At 38.8% G+C, this 22,327-nt stretch overlaps 1 protein-coding gene across 1 annotated transcript in view; it reads left to right on the top strand.

Annotated features, from left to right (window-relative positions):
• The window catches only part of RASEF (RAS and EF-hand domain containing), a 75,371-nt gene that overhangs the window by 44,782 nt on the left and 8,262 nt on the right, over window positions 1-22,327 (top strand). Inside the window, exons 7-16 of the mRNA XM_017500752.2 lie at window positions 2,449-2,517; window positions 4,146-4,230; window positions 5,309-5,397; window positions 8,923-9,157; window positions 9,482-9,619; window positions 9,736-9,883; window positions 11,664-11,745; window positions 12,977-13,091; window positions 17,095-17,214; window positions 19,707-19,783. Of these exons, the coding sequence (XP_017356241.1) occupies window positions 2,449-2,517; window positions 4,146-4,230; window positions 5,309-5,397; window positions 8,923-9,157; window positions 9,482-9,619; window positions 9,736-9,883; window positions 11,664-11,745; window positions 12,977-13,091; window positions 17,095-17,214; window positions 19,707-19,783 (1,158 nt within the window). The remainder of the gene's footprint in view (window positions 1-2,448; window positions 2,518-4,145; window positions 4,231-5,308; window positions 5,398-8,922; window positions 9,158-9,481; window positions 9,620-9,735; window positions 9,884-11,663; window positions 11,746-12,976; window positions 13,092-17,094; window positions 17,215-19,706; window positions 19,784-22,327) is intronic.

Below are 22,327 nucleotides of genomic sequence, written 5' to 3'. Positions count from 1 at the left end.
GTGTGTGTGTGTATATATGTATATAGATATTATATATTATATGTATTTATATATGTATATATTATATATATTATATATTATACTATATATTATATAGTATATTTTATATATTAATATATAATATGATATAAATATCTATAATGTATTATAATAATATAATATATACTATATTTGTAGTATATATTATATTAATAATATATATTATATATTATTACATATTATATGTTATATATTATAATATGATTTTTTTCTCCCAAGTAGAAATATACCCACTGTCTGTCTTCTCCCCAAGTAGAAATATATATAATATTATATATATTTTAATATATATTATATATATTTTAATATAAATATAAAATAATATATATCATAATATTATTATATATAACCCAAATAATACATATAATAATTTATATATCATATATAAATATATAAAATATATATATTTATGTTACATATTTTTATATAATGTATATTAAATAATATGTATATTTTATATATATATATATATATTATGTGAATTTAGTTGGTGATAAAAAGCAAAAAGATTATAAGGTTTAATGACAGAGGAGCTAAAAACCACCAGAAGTAGTACCAAGAACATAGTCATGGTTTGGGTTAATTGCTGTGTGATCACAGAAGAGGTTTTGTTTTAGTTCAGAAAAGGTGAAGAACTGTATTAAAGAGGTACTGCTGGAGGGGAGCCTAGGTGGAAAGATAGCTCTGTGCTGGGAAAGGGGGAAGAGGCAGCCAGGATGGTGACATCAGCAACTCAGAGCAGGTGTCACTGCTGCCTGCCAGGCACCGTCCTGGTCCTTCACAAGCATTAACTGATCCAGTCCACATAACACCCAATGAGACAGGGACTTTCATTATGTCCATTTTACAGATGGTAAAAGAGAGTCTCAGAGATGTTCCAAGTGAGGAAGTAACCAAAGCAGGGGCCAGAACATAGGGGAGGATAGGGCTTAGGGAAAGGTGAGACCACAAGGCAAAAAGACATTTTTTTCTTTCTTTTTTTTTAAATTATACTTTAAGTTCTAGGGTACATGTGCAGAACATGCAGGATTGTTACATAGGTATACATGTGCCTTGGTGATTTGCTGCATCCATACCCCCATAATCTATGTTAGGTATTTCTCCTAATGTTATCCCTCCCTAATCCCCCCACCCTCTGCTATCTCTCCCCTATTCCCCCCACCCCCAACAGGCCCCAGTGTGTGATGTTCCCCTCCCTGTGTCCATGTGTTCTCATTGTTCAACACCCACTTATGAGTGAGAACATGCAGTATTTGGTTTTCTGTTCTTATGTCAGTTTGCTGAGAATGATGGTTTCTAGCTTCATCCATGTCCCAGCAAAGGACATGAATTCATCATTTTTTATGGCTGCATAGTATTCCATGCTGTATATGTGCCACATTTTCCTTATCCAGTCTATCTTTGGGCGTTGGGGTTGGTTCCAAGTTTTTGCTATTGTAAACAGTGCCGCAATAAACATACATGTGCATGTGTCTTTATAGTAGAATGTTTTATAATCCTTTGGGTATATACCCAATATTTAAAATAGAAAAGCAAAAGTTAAAAAAAAAATTTAAAATTTAAAAGCTAGTTTAAGGTTATACTAGAGGGGCCCCAAATTTTGGGTTAAGGAGCTTCAGTTCCTGTAGACAATTAGGAAATGTTTACTTTTATCATCTAGGGAGCAAATGGACAGGTTATTGTGGACAAAACTTGACAGCCTCGGTGTTTTGGGAAGCTAGTGATGAGGTTTGTGTGCTTAGCGGGATAGGGGCTGGAGGCAAGGGCCAGTGCCCTGAGTGCAGTTTGGGGAAGAAGCCAGAGCTTCCATCATGAAGCAACAGAGGGATTGCCACAGGATGAGTGCCTAGTGAGCTTAGCAAGCCCGGTTCTTTTGGGATCTCTGTGGTTTAGGGTAAGGAGAGGAGGGAGAACAGGAATAGGGTGAGACATGGAAAGGGGAAGGAATCACAGAAAAGGAAAAAATGGATGGAGTCAGAATTATAATAAAGCTTTGAATGAGCAGGGAAGTTTCAGAGGATTAAAGGCACAGTTTCTGAGATGCCCCCAGGAGAGAGGGGACTTGGGAGTTTCAGTCCCCATGGAGAACAAGCTGGGTCAGTGAGGGTGGGGACGGAAGAGCTGGTGGATGCCGTGATGGGCTGAGGAGGAGAAGCTCTAGGCTTGTGATGTCAGAGGCGGGGCAGAGCCTCACAGGAGAAAGCACAGAATGTGAGTGTGTTTGTGGAGTCGCAGGAGAGGGGGCTGCTGAGGCCACAGAGGCCCAGAGGAGGAGCACCGGAAATGTCGAAAACCACAGTCAAGGACACTTGCCTTTGAAAAAGGTGGAAAAGAGACTGGGAGGGTAGGTATAGGTGAGGCAGGACTTAACACCTAATTCTCACTCAAACATAAAATGTAATTTTACAGGGATCTGGAAATAATCCGAGAATACACAGAAGATCGAAATAGTCTTGAGAGGCAAATTGAAATACTCCAGTAAGTTCTCATATCAAATGCTCATTACATTTACATTTCACTTATTTTTTGTTAATAAAAGACATAATACATATGACATGAGTTGCCATGTTCTGAAAATGAGGTTTGCAGGTCAGTGTGTTTCTTCTCAGGGTGTGCACTCGGCATCGCTGCTTAGCTTTCTGATGCTCATAATCCTAAATAATCCAGATGTGGGGAATAGAGTCTAAATCGCTAAATGTCTTTGGAAGTCAGAGGCTATGTCCAGTGTATCTTTATTATGCCTCCATAAAAAGGAACGGCCCTGAGCACTTCGCTTTTTCTGGGCTCTATACCGTGAGTTTTTCAGGCTTCTCCTCTTAGTGGGGCCACAGGGCTCTGTCTCCACAATCATTCTTTCTCAGTTTGTTGTGTTTACTTAGAAGTATATTTTTTCTTAGGTTTTCTTCTTCTCCCCAGGTAGAATCATACATATTCTGTCAGCTTTACAACTAGGTTGCAGCTGTTCTATCCTCTGAGGCTCTTCCCCACAAAACCTACCCTCTCTTTCCCCTTTTTTTCTTTTCCACCAATGCCATATTGTCTTCTGGTTTGAGTTCCTCCAAATGAAGTCAGGTCAGGTTTGACCTTTTTTTTTTTTTTCCCCCACCATTTTTGAATGCTTATTAAGTCTCACCTGTGGCAGTTGTAGAGTTCATTTATTTCACTAATCCTTTAAGTTCTTTTATTCATTCATTCAGCAGATTTGTTAGCACCTCTGTCAGGCCAGGTAGGCCAGGAGCCAAGGATAGAGTGGGGAGTGGGTGAAAAATCTCTTTCCCCATATGGGGCTAGTCTAGGGGAAGAAGACAGAAATGGATCAGTAATTATAGAAATAAATATAAAAGGCCAAATGTGAGAGGTGCATCAAAAGACAGGTACATGTGCCCTAAGGGGAGCTTTGGTCTATCAAAGAAGGTCAAGGAAGTGTTCTGGAGGAAGTAAGGATTGAGCTAAGATGCAAAGGGTGGATCGGCCTTAAGCTAGGGAAGCTTAGCCGCTCTGTGGGGTAGGAGCTGTGGAATCCTAGCTGTGCTGTACAAGAGGGCACTGGAGTTCTGACAACTTAAATGACTCTGTTAAGTCATATGGAAATAAGAGTTGGGATTTGAACCCAGATCTGACAGAGATCATTATCCAAATGTCTACCTGCTTCATGATGGTGCCTGGTGGAATGGTGCCAGGCCATGCATAGAATGTAGGAGCTGCCAGGAGCATGAAGCCTGATATAACACACGGCATTCGTCCCTGACCTCTGAGATGCAAGAACTGGCTTCGTAGGTTCAGGTATTTAGGGAGCTTTCGAAGACCTGCATGGAATCTGTTCAATCAGCGGGGTTACCTGAAGGAAGAGTGAGTTCCACAGCATAGCAATTCACTCCTATACGGCCCTGAGACCTTTAAAAAGAGATGAGTAATCGATTAAATTCTTGCGCTTTGAGTAATGAATTCTGTCAGTTTATGAGGTTTGAAGAGAAGTGGTGCAAAGTTGAAGAAGATGATAAGTTATTCCACATTCTAAATGTTACAGCCAGTAAAGAAAGTGGCGACACTGACCCCTCACTGATACTTTCCTTGTCTCTCTTTCTGCTTGTTTCTTTACTCTGCAGAACAGCTAACCGGAAGCTACATGACAGTAATGATGGCCTTAGAAGTGCCCTTGAAAACAGTTATAGCAAGTTCAACAGATCTTTGGTATGCCACATAGTTTTATCACTTATTTCATTCTTTAGAGTGGTGGAGTATTTTGGTGGTGTTGAAAATTATTTAATTTCTTAAAGGAGAACTTCATGTAAGTCCTTATAATAATGAGAAGAGCTTTCCATAAAATAAAATGAGGCATTTTTCCAAATTAAAAAAATATGCTACCCCTCTGAAGAAATAAGTGTCTAGATTGTTGGCTGATGAATAAGATCTAAGCATTGTCCAGCTACGGAAACAAGATGTCAGATGACTCCTAAGACCTACGTGTGATATTTAAATGATGCAACAAAAAACCTATTGATTTGGGAAAAAAATGTCTATATGTTAACCAACTCTTTTTATAGATGTTCTAGGAATCTAGAGATAGGTGTGGAAGATGAGATCTTCAGCCTGAAAGAGTTTTTCATGTACTTAGAAGTTAAGATGGACACACATAGTTAGGAGAATCCCATGTAGATAAAAATAAAATACTGCCCATTTGAGATTGGGGAAAAGGTGCTTCTGTCTGAGGGCTGAGTTTAGACTTGTGAGTATTCTTTATGCCAGTAAGATGCTCAGAATGGGAGACTTGGATTTCAAACCCTCCTACAGAAATTAGCTTAGCTTATTTGGAATTTAAGGTCTTCTCCCAGACTGCATTTGTCATAAGGCCTTTTATCCCACTTTTGGAAGTTAGCTTCATGTGTAAGATTCCAGGGTCATATTGGGATATGGAGGAGTCAGCCACTAAGCCAAATTATGGTTCAAAAAGAGACACATTCAAGGAAGTTGGTGTTGCAGGGTCCTGGCAATATGGGGAACCACAGTACTCCTTTATGGAATGTGCAGTAGGGTTTAGACTTAAGATTGAATGAGGAAGAGAACACACTATGGCAGTCATCTTTGTTGCAATGTTTCCCTTGATTTTTATGCTCATGTTTGCTCAGGTAGTATAGCAAACTTTTAGTTACATTAGAAGTTTGAATCATGTGCTATAGTTTTAAAAAGTAGGTTTGTGTGTGCCTATGTGTATATAAAATGTTTACATGAAAATTATATGGACTTACAAATAATTATTTCTATATTACAGCGTATAAATAATATCTCACCAGGGAATACAATTTCTAGAAGCAGTCCCAAATCCATTGGTCATACCCCTCAACCTCTAGGCTATGACAGGTATGTTAACACATCCTCACTTTTTGTTTGAGTTCAGGATCACAGTTAAAAGAAAAGTAAATTTCCTTGGAGGTGGATTAAAATAATAGAATATATTTTGGTCACTGATTTATATTTTCTATGATGTTAAAAGTTCTGAAACATGAATCATGTAAAAATTATTTCCTGAAGATGTTATGGATTGGTTTTATATATGCTTACCATTACCTCATCTCTAATCATGTCTTATTTCTTAGAAGTAACTCAATAAGAGATATTTCAGGGAAACCAGTAGAATTATGGTATTTGATGCTGCAGTATTTCTGGTGTATAATGTTGAAACTGTTGACATGATCCGTAAATATTTAATAGCTCAGCATAATATTATGTGAGCTATGTTGCAGAAAAAGGAAACTTTCAAAGCAAATATAAATATGGCTAGTAGATCCTCATAAGCTACTGTTTTGAAGGAGTCACAGAGGCTTGCCAAAAGTCAGAATTTAGCCCTGCATTTAATCAAATGAACTGAAATATGAGGCCTTTTATTACGTGAGACCTAATAATCACTTAGAGATTACATGAGTGTATGTGTATGTTTATACACATACGTCCAGTGTTGCTAGTTAAAAGTTAATTTTGTAATATGTCAAAAAATTGAAATTGGAAGTGAAAGCATAAACAAAATGTTTCCAATTCTCTTTTTTTTTTTTTTTTTTCTCTGAGACGGAGTCTCTCTGTGTTGCCCAGGCTGGAGTGCAGTGGCACAATCTCGGCTCACTACAACCTCCGCCTCCCAGGTTCAAGCAATTCTGCTGCCTCAGCCTCCTGAGTAGCTGGGACTACAGACATGTGCCACCACTCCTGGATAATTTTTTTGTAATTTTAGTAGAGATGGGGTTTCACCATGTTAGCCAGGATGGTCTCAACCTCCTGACCTCGTGGTCTGCCCGTCTGGCCTTCCAAAGTGCTAGGATTACAGGCGTGAACCACTGCGCCTGCCCCAATTCTCTATTTGTTTGTGACTTTTAGATTCATGTTCATCCCCTTTTCATTTGGGTACTTTGGTAAAAAGAATAATATACCTAGCATCCTGGTGTTAGTAAATGGTCAGGTTGCCATTTAGGAAGACCTGTTACTAAGGCTTATTGGTGATCATGTCTAAGAAAATTCTATTCAGGTATAAGCTGTTTCTTCTGTTAACCGATTTGGTCAATAAAAAATTTTAATGGCTTGACTTATAAATAGCTGACTATTCTGTTATTGAGAAATAATGGCTTTTTTAAAATGTATATGTGTGATGTCATTTTTGACTAATATTTAAAATTGATTCTAAGCAAATGGGGGGAAAGTATACAACTGAAAAATATTTTAGAAATTTCACCATGATTCATTTTGAAAAGATTAGATGAAAGGCCCAGAAGAACTGGACTAAGAGCTCCTCAACAAAATATTCTAGGGGACAAAGTCATCATGTCCCCAGCATGTTTGAGTGACAGGAATGTGGTACTCATGTGCCTACCTCCTTGAGCTGTAATGAGAGACCACCATAGTTCTACATCATGACCTTTCTAGAGGTGTGTGGTGATTAATTTGATATAAGAGATTGACATTTTATTTTCCTTTTGATGCTAATATAAAAATGTAATAAAAGCATGTTGTACATCTAATTTTATTGTTTTTATAGCTTTATTGGATTTTAACTAAAAAATTTGTTTTGGCCTTGTTTTTTACAAGACCTCTTAACAAAAATTTAATTTGTTTTGTACTTTTACATAGTTAATTATAATGAAAATATTGAGGATTGGCAAGATGGTTGACTTTGAAAAGTATATGCAGTTCAGTTGAGTTTGAGAAAGTTTGATCTGTACCTGTATTTTTGTTATGTTTACTTAAAAAATAATTTCAACTTTCATTTTAGATTCAGGGGGTATATGTGCAGGTTTGTTAGCATGGGTATGTTATATAATGCTGAGTGGGCCTATATTTTCAATTTAGAGTGTAGATGTTTATTCAGGTGAATTCTCAGTTCAGGACTTCGTGTTTTATTTGCTCCTTATCAAAATACGAGTAGGCTTAAAATAAACCATAACCAGTAATGAAAATATGGAGCTGAAGTAGTTTGTAGTATATTATAATTAGAATGGTTTTCTTATGTACTTTACAGTTGGACCTAAAATAGGTTTCAGAAGGAGAGTTTTATAAATAATACAAAAATATATTCACACACACACGAGTGCACACCTAGCTAGCAACATAGATTGAGATATGATATAAAATTATTGGCTCAGAGTAAGACTTTATAATTAATCAGTATATTGAGAGAGAGAAAGTTAGTTAAATCTTCTTTGTAGTTAAGTTTAAAATGTGCTAATGGCATAAAAATACTTTGACTTCTCAGAAGTACATGGCTCATACTTAATTATATTAAGCTCACCTTCTCTCGTCTAAGCATATCCACCTCTTACTTCTCATATCTGAAGACCTATGTATTGTGCCCGTTCTCCCTTTCCAGTGATTCATGTAAGCAAATGGGTAGGAGGTGCCCAGGGTATAGCGGGTGCTAAATAAGTCATAACCATCATTGGTAAACTTAGATTCTTATGGAAATCAAATGGAAGAGCAAAAGTAAACAGGAATGTATACAGTTTCTTTTGATTCTCTTGTTTGATGTGAATTTCTTCCTTATTTATAAAATCTTCAGAGTTTCATTAATGGTAAGATCTATAGACCTCATAAGTTCTAGCCTTTATCTGAGGCACCTCCCTCCCTATGAAACATCTCCCAAAGGGGTGTTTCCAGATGGTGTGTCAACATTTTAGTGGCAGAAAATTCATGTGTCAAACCATACATTCCAGTCATGTTTCTAATTGCTTACATTTTTTATCAGATGTTTCTAATTGCCTATGATTTTTTGCCATGTTAATTAGAAATATGACACCCAGCAAAGCTTATCTTATTTTGTCTTGTGCAACCTGAGAGGATGTGGTCTTCTTCATGTATCAGCTCTTCAAGTATTTGAAAAGAGAAACATTAAGACTTGAGTACACTGAATCTTATTTTTCAGATCTGGGAGTCTTGAGTCTGAAATTGTGGTTGCCTTTTCCATTTGGGCTCTCAGCAGCCCTTTTAAGTAGAGATGGTATCCAGAAATGGACAAAATGTTCAGAATACAGTCTGATCACATTAGAGTAAAAAGGTTCATATGTTCTGAATACATTTTTATGAATACAACTTGAGATTGTGTTTACGTCTTAGGTACTCTAATTCTTTTTGTATCAGGAAATAAGGAACGTGATTTTTTAATGGCTTTGTTTATTAAGTGTTTGATGTGAGGGTCTTTATCGTAATTGATCACTGCATAGAATGAACTGATGCTTTTTGAGCATTTCATTTCCCCTAATGCCTAATCATGAAATACATTGTGGCTCTTAGCAAAAGTGAGAATGTCGGTCTACTTGATTCCATCTAATAGCATGTGGTCTATGGCCTGTACGTTCTTGAGCATTTCCAGCCCTCAGGTAAATTGGTCCTCCCCTTTGTTACCAGGTCATCCCACTTTTCCTATGTGGATGAGGACTGTGACTCCCTGGCCCTCTGTGATCCCATGCAGAGGACGAACTGTGAAGTTGACAGCCTACCTGAAAGCTGCTTCGACAGTGGCTTGTCTACTTTGAGAGATCCCAATGAGTATGACTCGGAAGTGGAATACAAGCACCAGAGGGGATTTCAGAGGTCACACAGGGTGCAGGAGAGCTTTGGAGGTGATGCTTCAGACACAGATGTAAGCCCCAGAAACCACTGTTCTCCTAGGTCTTCCACGTGATTGAAATCTGTCATATTTGCCTTCTATCTGTTATGGGAATCTGTTTTCAAGGCCCTAACTATGAAGCATAGTTAGTAAAATGCTTTTTTCTCCACAAAGTTAGGGAGAAATTCTCATAGACTGCCATTCAGTGCCACTCTGTTCCCTAATATTAATAGCATTGACTGTTGATTCAGCTGCATATTTTTTCTTCTCTTTAATCCATAATGTATACATTTTAGACTTTGCTTTTTTAACTGCTTACATTTTTTAATTTAACTGCTGACATTTAAAAACAAATAGGTTCCTGACATAAGGGATGAAGAGACCTATGGTTCGGAAGGTGTGGCTTCCATCTTAGACTGGAAGCCCCAAGGATCTGTTAGTGAAGGCAGCATTGTTAGTTCATCAAGAAAGCCCATCTCAGCACTCTCCCCACAGGTAGGTGGTTTCTGAGACACTCCTATTCATTAGCACTGCTTTTTTCCTGTGCAGTGTTACTTATTAGGATGAAAACTGGCAATACCTTTATCATTCACTGTGGCTTTCCCCCCCAGACAGACCTGGTAGATGACAACACTAAATCTTTTAGCTCACAGAAGGCTTACAAGATTGTGCTTGCTGGGGACGCTGCAGTTGGGAAGTCTAGTTTCCTCATGAGACTTTGCAAGAATGAATTTCGGGGAAATACAAGCGCCACCCTGGGTATGGCTTCTATTTCGGTTGATAATGGGAAAATGACCTTCCTTAGCTTGATTTTTTCTTCTTTGGGGATTACATACACAGATACTCAGATAAACAGTTTTCTCTTTCTCTGTATATATACACATATATAGGGGTGTGTGTGTGTGTGTGTGTGTGTGTGTGTGTGTGTGTGTGTCTATCCGTGTGTCCGTGTGTCCTAGTCCATGGAAAGGTCCTTCTTGTTTTGCCTAAGGCCTACTTTTAGGAAAGGAAGGCTAAAAGGACAGAGATATCTTGCCAGGTGCGGTGGCTCATGCCTGCAATCTCAGCACTTTGGGAGGTCGAGGCTGGTGGATCACTTGAGGTCAGGAATTCAAGACCAGCCTGGCCAACAAGACAAAACCCCATCTCTACCAAAAGTACAAAAATTACTTGGCCATGATGGTGGGCACTTGTTGTCCCAGCTGCTTGGAGGCTGAGGCTGGAGAGTCACTTGAACCTGGGAGATGGAGGTTACAGTGAGCTGAGATCACAGCACTGCACCTTAGCCTGGGTGACAGAGTAAGACCCTGCCACAAAAAAAATAAAATCTGTTTAGCCAGTTAGATGAATTAAATTTGGAGCCTGACGTATCAGATTGATTTATTCAGAGTATGTTTCCCGAGTCCCATTAAAAACAAGATGTTGTTGTAGGTGCAAAGGATACTGCACTTACATCCCAGTGGAGGAAAAAGGCACAAAAAAGAGGTTTAGGGAGAGGTACAGTTTTACACAGGGTGGCCAGGAAAACCCTTCTGCTAAGGTATCATTTGATGTTGACAAAGTAACCATATGGATTGCCACTTTGTCATTATGGTCAAAATCATTGCCAGATATGCTCCGTTCTGTTCCCCACCTTCCCAGCAGAACAATAGAACATGTAGTATCCTGATTGCCCCAATTTGCATAATAATCAGTAAAAGGAGTTGAAGATATGCAAATTATGAAGATATGTAAAAAAATAAAAAATAAATAAAAAATAAAAAAGTAAATTATCATTTATTTTACTTCTTTGTCTAAAGAGTTCTTATTTTGATAACCTGAAACATTAGAACAGATTGATTGTTCTTTTCACAATGGGTATGTTTGCAAGTTTATGGTTTTGATACACTCTTCAAGATAACAAAGCTGAAAGTTAATTTCAATTTGACTAATAAAAAGACTATATACAGTATTTGGTTCAGTTGCCAGAGACCATAATGCATATATATGTGCGTAAATGTGTGTATGCACTACTGTGTGTATGTATACCTGCATATGTATACATGTTTTATACATGTTTAGATATACATGCATTTATACACATATACCTGTATATACACATACTTACATGCATAGACACAAAACATATATGCACCTACACATATACATACACACATAATACACCTGCACATTCATGCATGCCCACTCATACACACATGTACATGTACACATGTGCACATTCTCTCACACACACACACACACACACACACACACACGACTGAGTTTATCCAGTCATCAGGGAAAATAGAACATAGATTTTTCCCTTGGCTCATAAATCATTCCTCAAGTCAGCCAACTGCAGATGGGGCCTCCGCACACACACGTGTGGTCTGACTTGTCATTCCTATTTGAAGGTCACTCTCCTTAAAGGTCATGTTCATTCCTCCCTCCCTGGCTGAGCTGTGGCTTATTGGCTTTTGCCTCATCTAAAGAATGCTTGAAAGTAAAAAACCAATGGGATTATTTACATCATGCTCTCCACTCTCATGTTCCTTTTCAGGAGTTGATTTCCAAATGAAAACCCTCATTGTGGATGGAGAACGAACAGTTCTACAGCTCTGGGATACAGCTGGCCAGGAGAGGCAAGTGCCTTCCAGAGTGCTGCAGTCTCTGCCTGGGTTTGCATTAACAAGCCTTGCAGGCCTGTTGATGTTCTTCATACTCAAAATTGTATAATGATAACATACTTTATAATTATATGCATAATTATATGCATATTTATAAAGAGCATTATAACTTTAAAATGCTTATCTTTTCCCACATCTTCTTCTTCATTTACCTATGACTGCTGTGATAAGAAGATCTTTAAGCTTCTTTTGAGCCTATGTTCAGTTGAGACAGAGAGTGCCCTTTTCTAACAAGAGAGGCAGCACTTTTCAGTGCAGTGACAGCCCCAGGCGCTCCTGGCAGTAGAATAATAAAAGACGGAGAAGAGAACCAGTCAGCTCCCCTGGATTTAAGGGCAGAGGCACAAACCACATAGCAAACTCGCAGCTGGTGATGGCACCTACCTTGTGTTCATTACCGATAAGCAGAGCATTAAGCACAGGTTTTAATCTTGTCTAACTCTTTGGGAACAAAATCTATTCAATTGTTCAACCCATAAGTATGGGGTGCCTGGCTCTGTACCAGGCATTATTCAGCATGCTAAGATTCAGGGGTGAACAGACAGGCACAAATGCCTGCCCCAATGGCCCTCACATTCTCTAGCAGACTGGGAATTTCGACATTTAAAAAATATTTGTGGTTGACGTGACTATATTTAAAATACTTATAAAATATTGCACTGGGTTTAGAGTTAGGGCATGTGCATTGAGGTGTGCTCTTCCCAAAGTGAATCCCCTGACCCCCATGTATGTGAAGTCCTGGTATGTTACAGCATTCCACATTGGTAGCTCTTCTACCCACCCACAACACTCCCTAAACACCACCACCAAATATAAGTATTCCCTAGTTTGTACCTCCTTCCAGCCTCCTGTGTCCCACATGGGGGTTCTGGTAGCTTGTTGCTAAGGTTGAAATTTTTGGAAACTGTGCTCTCAACCTTGCCCTGGTTATGCTCTGGAGTTTGTAGACATTCTTGGGTTGTTTGGTAGAGAAAAGGATTGGATGTTCTAAGTTGGTCACCCAGATTCTTATCCCGTTATCTCTCATTGGGTCATTTGAGGCCTTTGAAATGGCTGTTTCACAGTCATATATTGCAATTAGAGTCTTCTCAACTGGGGTTGATTTTAGAAGATGAGAAAAGAGCATAAAAGAGAAAAAGAATAAGGCAACACAAACTGACTGACTGTATGGTTTTCTCTTTCTCAGATTCAGAAGTATTGCCAAGTCTTACTTCAGAAAGGCAGATGGTGTTTTGCTGCTGTATGATGTTACATGTGAGAAAAGCTTTCTTAATGTACGAGAATGGGTAGATATGGTTGAGGTAAGAAATCACAATGGAGAAACCGAAAATTACACAAGGACGTTTTAGGCCATCTTGGAACATGTTGTTCTTCTTTGTCAGAGTGTGAACTTGATTAGAAACCATTGATCCAAGCCACCAGGAAGAATTGGATGCTACGGGCAGAACTGGCAGTATTCATCTCTTCCTCAGGATTTGGGCACATTTCCCCAAAGCCAAGGACACTAATGAAGGGAGCTTTGGGGAATAAAATTTGTAGGTTTTCTTATAGATAAAATCAGAATCCCATTGTAAGCAAGTGAAAATCCAGGTAGCCTGAGTATCAGCTCTTACAAACAAGGAGATGATGTGGTTGGGTGTGTAGTGTGGTTGGGACCTGTAGGGGCATCCATGGGCATGGGAAGTACAGGTGAAATACCACCTGGATGTGAGCGTGTGTCAAGGTTCAGATTCTATGGGAGCTGTCTTCTCAACTTCATTCTGGCAGTGATTTGGGATCTTTAGATGTCTCAGGGTACTACTGAAATACCAGTTGGTATTTTAAACATGGGCGTAGCTTCTGTGCTTTCTTTGGTTAAATAAGATGATGTCTTTCACCTGAGAAACTTTCCTGTCCTCTGATTTCATGGTAAATAATTTTTAAAAATAGGAAATGATTTTGACCACATTTAGCGTACTGTCAACAGTTATTAACATAACACTACAGTTCAAGCTATGGTTCAGCATGTGCTCTTGAAAAATAAAGTAAGGGCTAATACAACTTTTCGAGTAAGCATATTATCTGTAATTTAGGCAGGCATTAAATTGCAGTAGTGGCTAAACAGAGGATTGGTTGCTGTCTGATCTCAAGTTAGCTTCTGGCATTAATGTTCTCTTTCTAACTAAAGTATTAATGTGAGAAATGACTGATTCCAATTGACAGTAAGACTTTGACAATGATAAATAAATATACACTCTGTTCTATTAACTTACGACTTAAAATGATTGTAAACACAATGAAAGTGTATTTACATTTATGTAACATTTTTACTTCACAAAATTTCCCTGTGTTATAGTCATCTCTCTAGCATCTGAAAAATGAAATAAGAAACATATTATCCTAACTTTATATGAGAATCTTGAGCCATAGGAAGCATAGGCAGCACTGGCTTAGAGTTATTTAGTGGTCAGGAGTAGAATAGGGGCTCAAGCCAAACGTCCTGATTCAACAGTGGTTTCTGTTTTGGTAAAGTACCAGAGTGGGTAGATTACATGAAGAAGCCTCTGATGTCAAGAAGGGATCCCAAGGCCTGTAATTACAGCATTTGGGTAGTCAAGGCAGGCGGATGGCTTGAGCCGAGGAGTTTGAGACCAGCCTGGGTAACATAGTGAGACCCCCATCTCTACAAAAAATACAAATATTACCCAGGCTTGTTAGTATGGACCTCTAGTTCCAGCTACTTGGGAAATTGAGGTGGGAGGATCACCTGAGTTCTAGGAGGTCGAGGCTGCAGTGAGCCATGGTTGTACCACTTCATTCTAGCCTGAGTGACAGAGTGAGACCCCCATATCAAAAAAAAAAAAAAAAAAAATAAACATAAACAAAAAAAAATAAGAAAAAAAAAAAAAAAAAAAAAAAAGAATCCCAAGGTATAATTAGTACATAGAGGAGTGGTGGCTACTGAAGTGAACAAATGGAGATCCCTAAGATACAGCCATAAGTCCAAAAAATAACAGATAATACTAACTCATCCATACTAGTGTTTAAAATCCACAGCGAAACTGGCTATTGTTGACATTTTGGACTTAGTCTTTATTTAAAATCTTTGGGTTATGCTCAAGAGAAGGGGGCACAAAAGGCAAGGTCAGCCACAGTGAAATAACCCTTATGTAAAGTGGCCCACTGCCATAATTTGCAAAGCACCTTCACACACTGTCTTCTTTTCCACCATTTCCACCATTGGTATCACCTTTTCATAGGGTCTGAAAAGGAAGAAAACCATAGAAGAGGCGAATTCTTAAATTTGTTATGGATGAAAAATTAGATACTACTAATGGCATTTGACTTTCATCTTGGGAGAAGAATGGGCACAGTGAAGGTTCTCCATGGCTTACTGTTTGTAATTTGAGAAAATTCTACAGGGATGGTTTATATAGCCACTATAAATATGGGTGGAAATGCATGGTGCGATCACTGGAATAGGCCAGAGGATTGAGAAGCAGTAGACTGTCAGCGGTGAACCGACCCTCTGAATTAATAATTGGTACACTTTGATGGAAAACTGCTGTGTTTAAAAATCTTGTAATAGAATTATGGATAAAGGAAAATTATAGCCATTTATGTACCTGTCATGAATATTTTATTGATCGAATTTTTGGGTAAAAGGCTGAATGGAGATACTTGAGATATTAAGATCTCTTCCCAATTTTAACACATTCAAAAATATTCTTTGAGTACCTACCCTATTCTTGTGTAGTAATCTAGGTTCTCGGGATATATCTGTTAAGAAAACAGAGCCCTATCCCTATGGAGCCTATGTTCTAATGGGGGAGACAAAATGAAATAATATGCTGGAAAGTGACGATGTTATAGAAACAAAAAGAGAGCAGGTTAAAAGGCCTGATGGTGAGTAAGTGGGCTGCAGTTTTCATTAGGGTAGCCTCACAGTGAAGGAGATATTTAAGTCGAGACTTGAAGAAGGTGTCCTCTACCTCTATGGCTTTGAGAAGTCATTTAGATGCCTGGATTCTTGGGCTTACTGAAATGAATGTTTAACTAATAACTTTCAGATGATGCCCCTTGCATCCAGAGATCAACAAAGAACCCAATTGATGAGCGCCTTAATGAGTGAAACCTGATTTTGGAGAGGATCATTCATTCCCTTCTTTCCTTTGATTTTATTACACTCTGGAGCCTTCAGTCTAAGGAAAATTGTCTGAAGAGAAAGGAAATTACTTACAATTTCATGTTGAGGCACGTTTTGTGATCCTGTATCAGGAATAGCCCCAAACCCAATGAGTACACAGGTATCTTTAGTCACTGCAAAGAGTAATTTCCGTGTTTTCATCAAGGCTACAACTTCTCTTATTTAGGAACCAGAAACCTGTGTTTCTGTGCCAACCAGGTTATCTTCCTGTATTCTCATCATAGCCTGCTGAGATAGGATATGCCCTCATTAAATCCTTCATTTTACAGATAGGGAGACTGGAGCAGAAACCTGCAGAGACCTGCCTGATCTCACACAGCCAGTGGGTCAAGCTGGTGGAGGGGTGGGTCTCAGACTTGACTCTGCCACTGACATCTCATAGTCCATGAGCATCACTGTGACTGTGGGACATTGTGACAATTGCATAGGCTGACTTGGGAGCCTTATCTTAGAATCTATTACTTTGAAAGATTGGTATTTGACTCTTTCTCAGAAAATGTTGACCTCAGGACTTTTATATTTTCCTTTTGTTGTAAACCAGAGAGCAGTGAGTGTGGAACTTCTAAACGCCCATTTTGTTTCATTATAGCTGAAAAATTACTGTGTGTTTTATAACTGTAATAATGAACTTGACTTGTGATCACTATTGTTTGAAGTAACAATTGCAGAAAATTCTGTGGGCACTACAGCCAAATACAATTCTGTGGTCATGCCTTTTGAGTTTATATTGGCTTGTAGTGCTCTGTGTGCTAGAGATAAGAAATTAACAGATATGTGTTTCCTTTGCCACAAAACTGATTAATTCCAGTGCCTTTTAGCCTTTTCATTAACCTAAGGTTGGAGCATTATATAGAGGCAAGGGTTATGGAGTTAGTTTGGACCCAGGCCCTGACCCTTATACCTTCTTATTTGACCTCTCTGAATTTCAGTTTTTCCTCTGTAAATGAGAAAATGTATGGCTGTTTTTAGAGATACTTTGAGGTTTAAAGGTATCTTCTATAAAGGATTTGGCACAAAAGGGGCAAAGGGAAAATGGTAATTGCTGTTGCCATTGTTGATGTGGTCATCATAATTTGTCCAGTATTTGATGTGTGCCCCATTTTTTTTCCTACTGATAGGATGCTGCCCATGAGACTGTTCCCATCATGTTGGTAGGAAATAAGGCTGACCTCCGTGACACTGCTGCTGGAGAGGGACAAAAATGTGTCCCAGGGCACTTTGGAGAGAAACTGGCCATGGTAAGAGTGAGGATGCCACGGAATTGGAAGAGAACATAGGGGTTTAGTGGCTTTGAAGTCAGTGGCCTTTCACTTTTGTCTACCTTTGCTTGAGAGGTTCTTTGATAAACCTCCCCTGTTTGAAGCATCTGTCCTTCTTAACACAGGGAGAACTGCCATGACTTCTACCTTTTTTTATGAGTATAAGTAATTATGCCAAGGATTAAGTCCCTCACAAAAGTAAAACAAGCTCATAATCATTTTCTCCCATTGAGTATCATTGATAAAAGGGAACCTAAATAATCCCATAATCTTCCTCCTCCTTCTTACCTACTTCCTAGGCTCCTCTCTAGTCCTGGAATCCAAGTAAAGGAAGAAAATGGTGTCCTAGTTTGAAAAGACGGCTTTGGTTTCAGAGGGTTACAGTGCCAAGGGCAGAAGATGGTACAGTGTCTCACCTGTGTGGAAGGGAATTGGAAGACTTCTTTTCTTCTCTAAGATTTGTGCTTAGTTGATATAAAAAATCATTCCTGTATACAAATGTGTATGCATTTTGGGATATGCATTTGCATACAGGAATAAACTCATTCCTATTCAGATTGTTGTCATGGGCAGTGTTTGTTCTCCCGTCAGTGTCATCTGTCATTGTGTCAGAATACTACCTGGTTCTCTTCTGACCTGTCTTACCCATACAAGTAGTCAGATGCACCGTGGGTCAAATAAATTCATATTGCAGCCGTCTGATTTGATGTTGATAGTGTTGTCTGTCGTCAGCACCAGGAAGGGACTACTCTGAAGCATAAGTATGTGAACTTCAAAAAGAAGTTTCAGTTTTAATATTTTAAGCTGGAATAATCGTTCTTGTTTTAAAATTTAGAACTGCAAACCAAATGTGATAAATATCAAAACTAGGCAATGAAATGCAGAAGAGATTCATTCAACCCATATTTATTCGTGTCCAGCACGCAACAAACACTTCATTATGTGCTGAACCAAGAGCGGAGAATGAAGCAAACATTGTTTCATTGCCCTTGTATTGTTTACTATCTGAGGGAGTATTCCTTGCCCTTGTGTTATTTACCATCTGGGGGAGACAGATGTTAAACTCATGAAATCCACATGCTAGACAGGGTTCCACACAGCCACTTTGAGATCTAGTTATTCTTGGCTGCTTGCCAGCTTGATTCCCTCTCCATGATTTTGCAGAGTTCCCAAAGTTTGCTTCCTTATGTGTCTCGTGACCTCCACGCTCCTGCATCCTCAGACGCAGTCTCTGTTTCACCCCATAACATCCTGGATATAGAAGTCAGCACCAGCACTGACTGTTTCTATCAGAAATGCATTTGCTTTGCGGTGTTTACGGATTTTCTATGGATTTGTGGGCTCATGGGTAAAGGTCCCATTGCGCCATCTTTCCCCATTTCCTGGCTCTTCTCATTCTCCCTGTTCTAGAGCAAGTGCTCCCCCCTTCCCTTATCCTACACAGGACTGTTTAACCCACACCCAGGCCCACAACACTTAGTTCTACTTATTAAGAGAAAGTGTCCAGCTGGTCAGACAAAGGCACACAAAAATAAGTTGAGCAATTATAATTGTGGTAACTGCAATGCAGGGAGAACACAGAGTGCTATGAAGGTTTACGATGGGAAGTCCTAATACAAACTTTTCAGGGTTAAGAACTACTGAATCTTAACTTGAAGGAAGGATTACCTAAAAATCCCTGAAGTAGGCAGATGTCAGACTGGTGGAGAGTGGGGGGAACCTAGGTTATGGAAAGAGCAGGTACAAAGGTCTTGAAATGGGAAGGCTTTGTGGACATTGGAGAACTAGAGGAAGACAGGGGTAACTGTAGCTCTGTGAGTGAAGAGTGATGAGTGAAGTGGGAGGTGAAGCTCGGAGCTTGCCGGGAACACATGAAGCTGGGCCTCACTGGCCATGAAAAGCATTTACACATTGGCTGAGGAGGAATGGGAGGCATTGAAAGTTTGAAGCAAGAATGTGACATGGTACCTTATACACTATGGCTGGGAGGTTGAATAATGGAGGACTAGAACATGTCTATTGGTTTTAGCAACATGGAGGCTGCTAGATCCAGAAAGGAAAAGTTAGCGGGAAGGAGGATGTGTTAGCTGCTGGCCAAGAGGAAACAGATGCTTGATGGACATTTAACTCCTGAGTGGTTACCTTAAACTCATCTTTATCTGTCTCAGAATATTTGATAAAGAACATTTGGTAGCATGCATTTGACTGTTGGAAATAAAAACCTTAAAACATGAACTTATCTATTTTTTAAATGTAAAGTAAAAATCCTCCAACTTGGAACTGTTCTTGGAGTAACTATACCTAAACCACTTTCTTTGTAATTACTGGAACTCTGAATTCACTTTCTTATCTATTAGTTACTCTTAGCATGCTCAGTAGGAACATATTTTTATTTTACTCATTTTAAAAGCTAAACTTCCAGGAACCTCAATGAAGGACTTCTTTTAATTGTGTATATTTCTTTTCTACAGACGTATGGGGCATTATTCTGTGAAACAAGTGCCAAAGATGGTTCTAACATAGTGGAAGCCGTTCTGCACCTTGCTCGGTAAAGTTTGGGAAAATGGATGGAGGACTGAATTTTCACTCGTTGCATATGTCACATTTCTTGTCCATAATGTACAGATAGAATATATGTGGGAAAACACTCTCTTAACTTTCAGTCATGGTGAGAGAAATAAATATATGGCTATTAAAAAAACTGGCAGTGCTGCTGTGAACACTGGCAAAATATCTTTACTGCCAAAGAAAAGAGGTGCATCTGAGGTGGTGTTGACATTTCTAAAAAATGTCACCACAAAGCTAATAGTCGACGTGTATGAATCATTTCCAGGAACCAGATTTTAAACACAAGAGACTATTATGAATACAACTATCTATTATGATATTTTCCCGGGCAAAAGGGGAAAAAAAAACAAAGCAAATTATATGTCATGCCAGTTGGAAACACTTCATCAGAATTATTACCTAGATAATTATTAAGCTAAGGCAATAGTGTTAATAATGAATAACATTTTGGATGTACAATAGAATGAAAATAGCATCACTAAAGAACTTGGATATAAAGATATGTGTTTTAATCCTTGAAGTAATTCTTAGGAAATAGCATTATACATTCGAGTTTTCCCTTCTGCTTAGTTTTCTGCCATAAATGAAAAATTATTCTTTACTGGCCTAGAGGGATTAAATATCAAAAAAAGGAAAAAAAATCAAAATGTGCGTTACAAAATTCAGAGCAATCATCTTTAATTGCAGACAGAGTTAAAATATAACTTTAGGCATGTCATTCTTTTTTTGCTTATTTGTAAAATTTTATAAGAATCTTAATTTTAGTATGATAATTGCCTTCTTCTGCTAGTGAACACTGATAGTTAAAATACTTTGCAATATCTTTAATGCTGTTTTTCAATTAATAACCTAGGGCCGGGTACAGTGGCTCACACCTGTAATCCCAGCAGATCCCATTGTTTTCAGCAACATGGAGGCTGCTGGATCCAGTAAGGGAAAGTTAGCAGGAAGGAGGATGTGTTAGCTGCTGGCCAAGAGGAAACAGACTCTTGATGGACATTTAATTCCTGAGTGGTTACCTTAAACTCATTTTTATGAGAGGCGAGGCAGGAGGATCACTTGAGCTCAGTAGTTTGAAACTAGCCTGGGCAAGATAGTGAGACCTTGTCTCTATCTAAAAAAAAAAAGAGAGAGAGACAGAGATACACACACACACACACACACACACACACACACATTTATTAATAACTTGGCATTTATAGTACTTAATAAAATAGAGTTCTATTAATAGAATTCTTGGACTAGGACTATGGAATAGACTATTGCCCTCACTTAAGAGAATCAGGAAATGGACTTGGGGGGCCTGCTTGGCATTAGTTTGCGGCAGGTTTGGCAGATGTCCTGTATTCACACTCAGAGTCTTTGAAGATTTTCCTCTTTGACATCAGTCCAGCAGAGATAGCCGTCTCCCGTTACATCACTGGAAGTCATTTTTATTTAATTAAAAACAGTGCTAACCTTGAATGTGACCTAGAACATTTTTTCCTTTTGCATTAGGCTGTTTTGTGCATCTCTATAAAGGAATACCTGAGACTGTGCAATTTATAAAGAAAAAGGTTTAATTGGCTCGTGGTTCTGCAGGCTTTACAGGAAACTTAGTGCTGGCATCTGCTTGGCTTTTGGTGAAGTCTCAGGGAGCGTTTATTCATGGTGGAAGGTGAAGGGGAGCCAGCATGTCACACGATAAGAGGGGGAACAAGGAAAGGGAAGGGACTACAATCTTTTAAATAACCAGATCTCCTATGAACTCAGAGCAAGAACTCACTCATCACCAAGGGGATGGAACTAAGCCATTTCTGAGACATCCACCTGCTTGATTCAGTACCTCCCATGAGGCCCCACCTCTAACACTGAAGGTCATATTTTCACATGAGATTTGGAGGGGACAAACCTCCAAACCATTTCACCTTTTAAAAGAAAATAAAACAATATTTGGACATGTGTACATTTAACTAAATTACGTGGGTTTTTTTTGTTTGTTTCTTTTTGCCTGTGAATAGTAGGAGAATCATGAGCTGATAATCACATTATCACATTCATGAAAAAAGAGTCAGAGTAAAACTTTTATCTGTCGGGTTGACTAACAGATTCCATGCACTTGTGGGTGCACAGGAATCACCAGCTATTTTGGCCAAGCAAGCTACATTCAGTAAAGAGGGGAGAGTTCAGTAAAATGCAGAAGTTGAGTTTACTAAAGATCAAATAACTGTTGAATTGTCAGATTTTTATGTTTCAAATGGTTGTGCTGGTGTTTCATTATTATGTTGCTGAGACCTGCTGGATGGAAGTGATACAGTGGCTGAGCAGATGGCGGCAGGGAAGGATCTGCAGGTCTTCAGAGCATCACTGGGATGCCTTAGCCTTGGTCAGCAGAGCACATTATTGCTGCTCCTACGCAGCAGTAACAGACGCAGCAGGTCAAGCCTTGCATGTGGATACTGGCTGCTGCCCAGCATATTGGAGGATTGTGGTGTCAGGAGGCTCAAGTCCATTCTTAAATATACTTCCAAATAGCTGTGAGGTG

Source organism: Cebus imitator, unplaced genomic scaffold (assembly GCF_001604975.1).
Source record: "Cebus imitator isolate Cc_AM_T3 unplaced genomic scaffold, Cebus_imitator-1.0 Scaffold269, whole genome shotgun sequence".
Classification (NCBI taxonomy): Eukaryota; Metazoa; Chordata; class Mammalia; order Primates; family Cebidae; genus Cebus; species Cebus imitator.
Note: the sequence above shows the minus strand (reverse complement) of the source record. Positions and strands in the feature narration are given on the sequence as shown.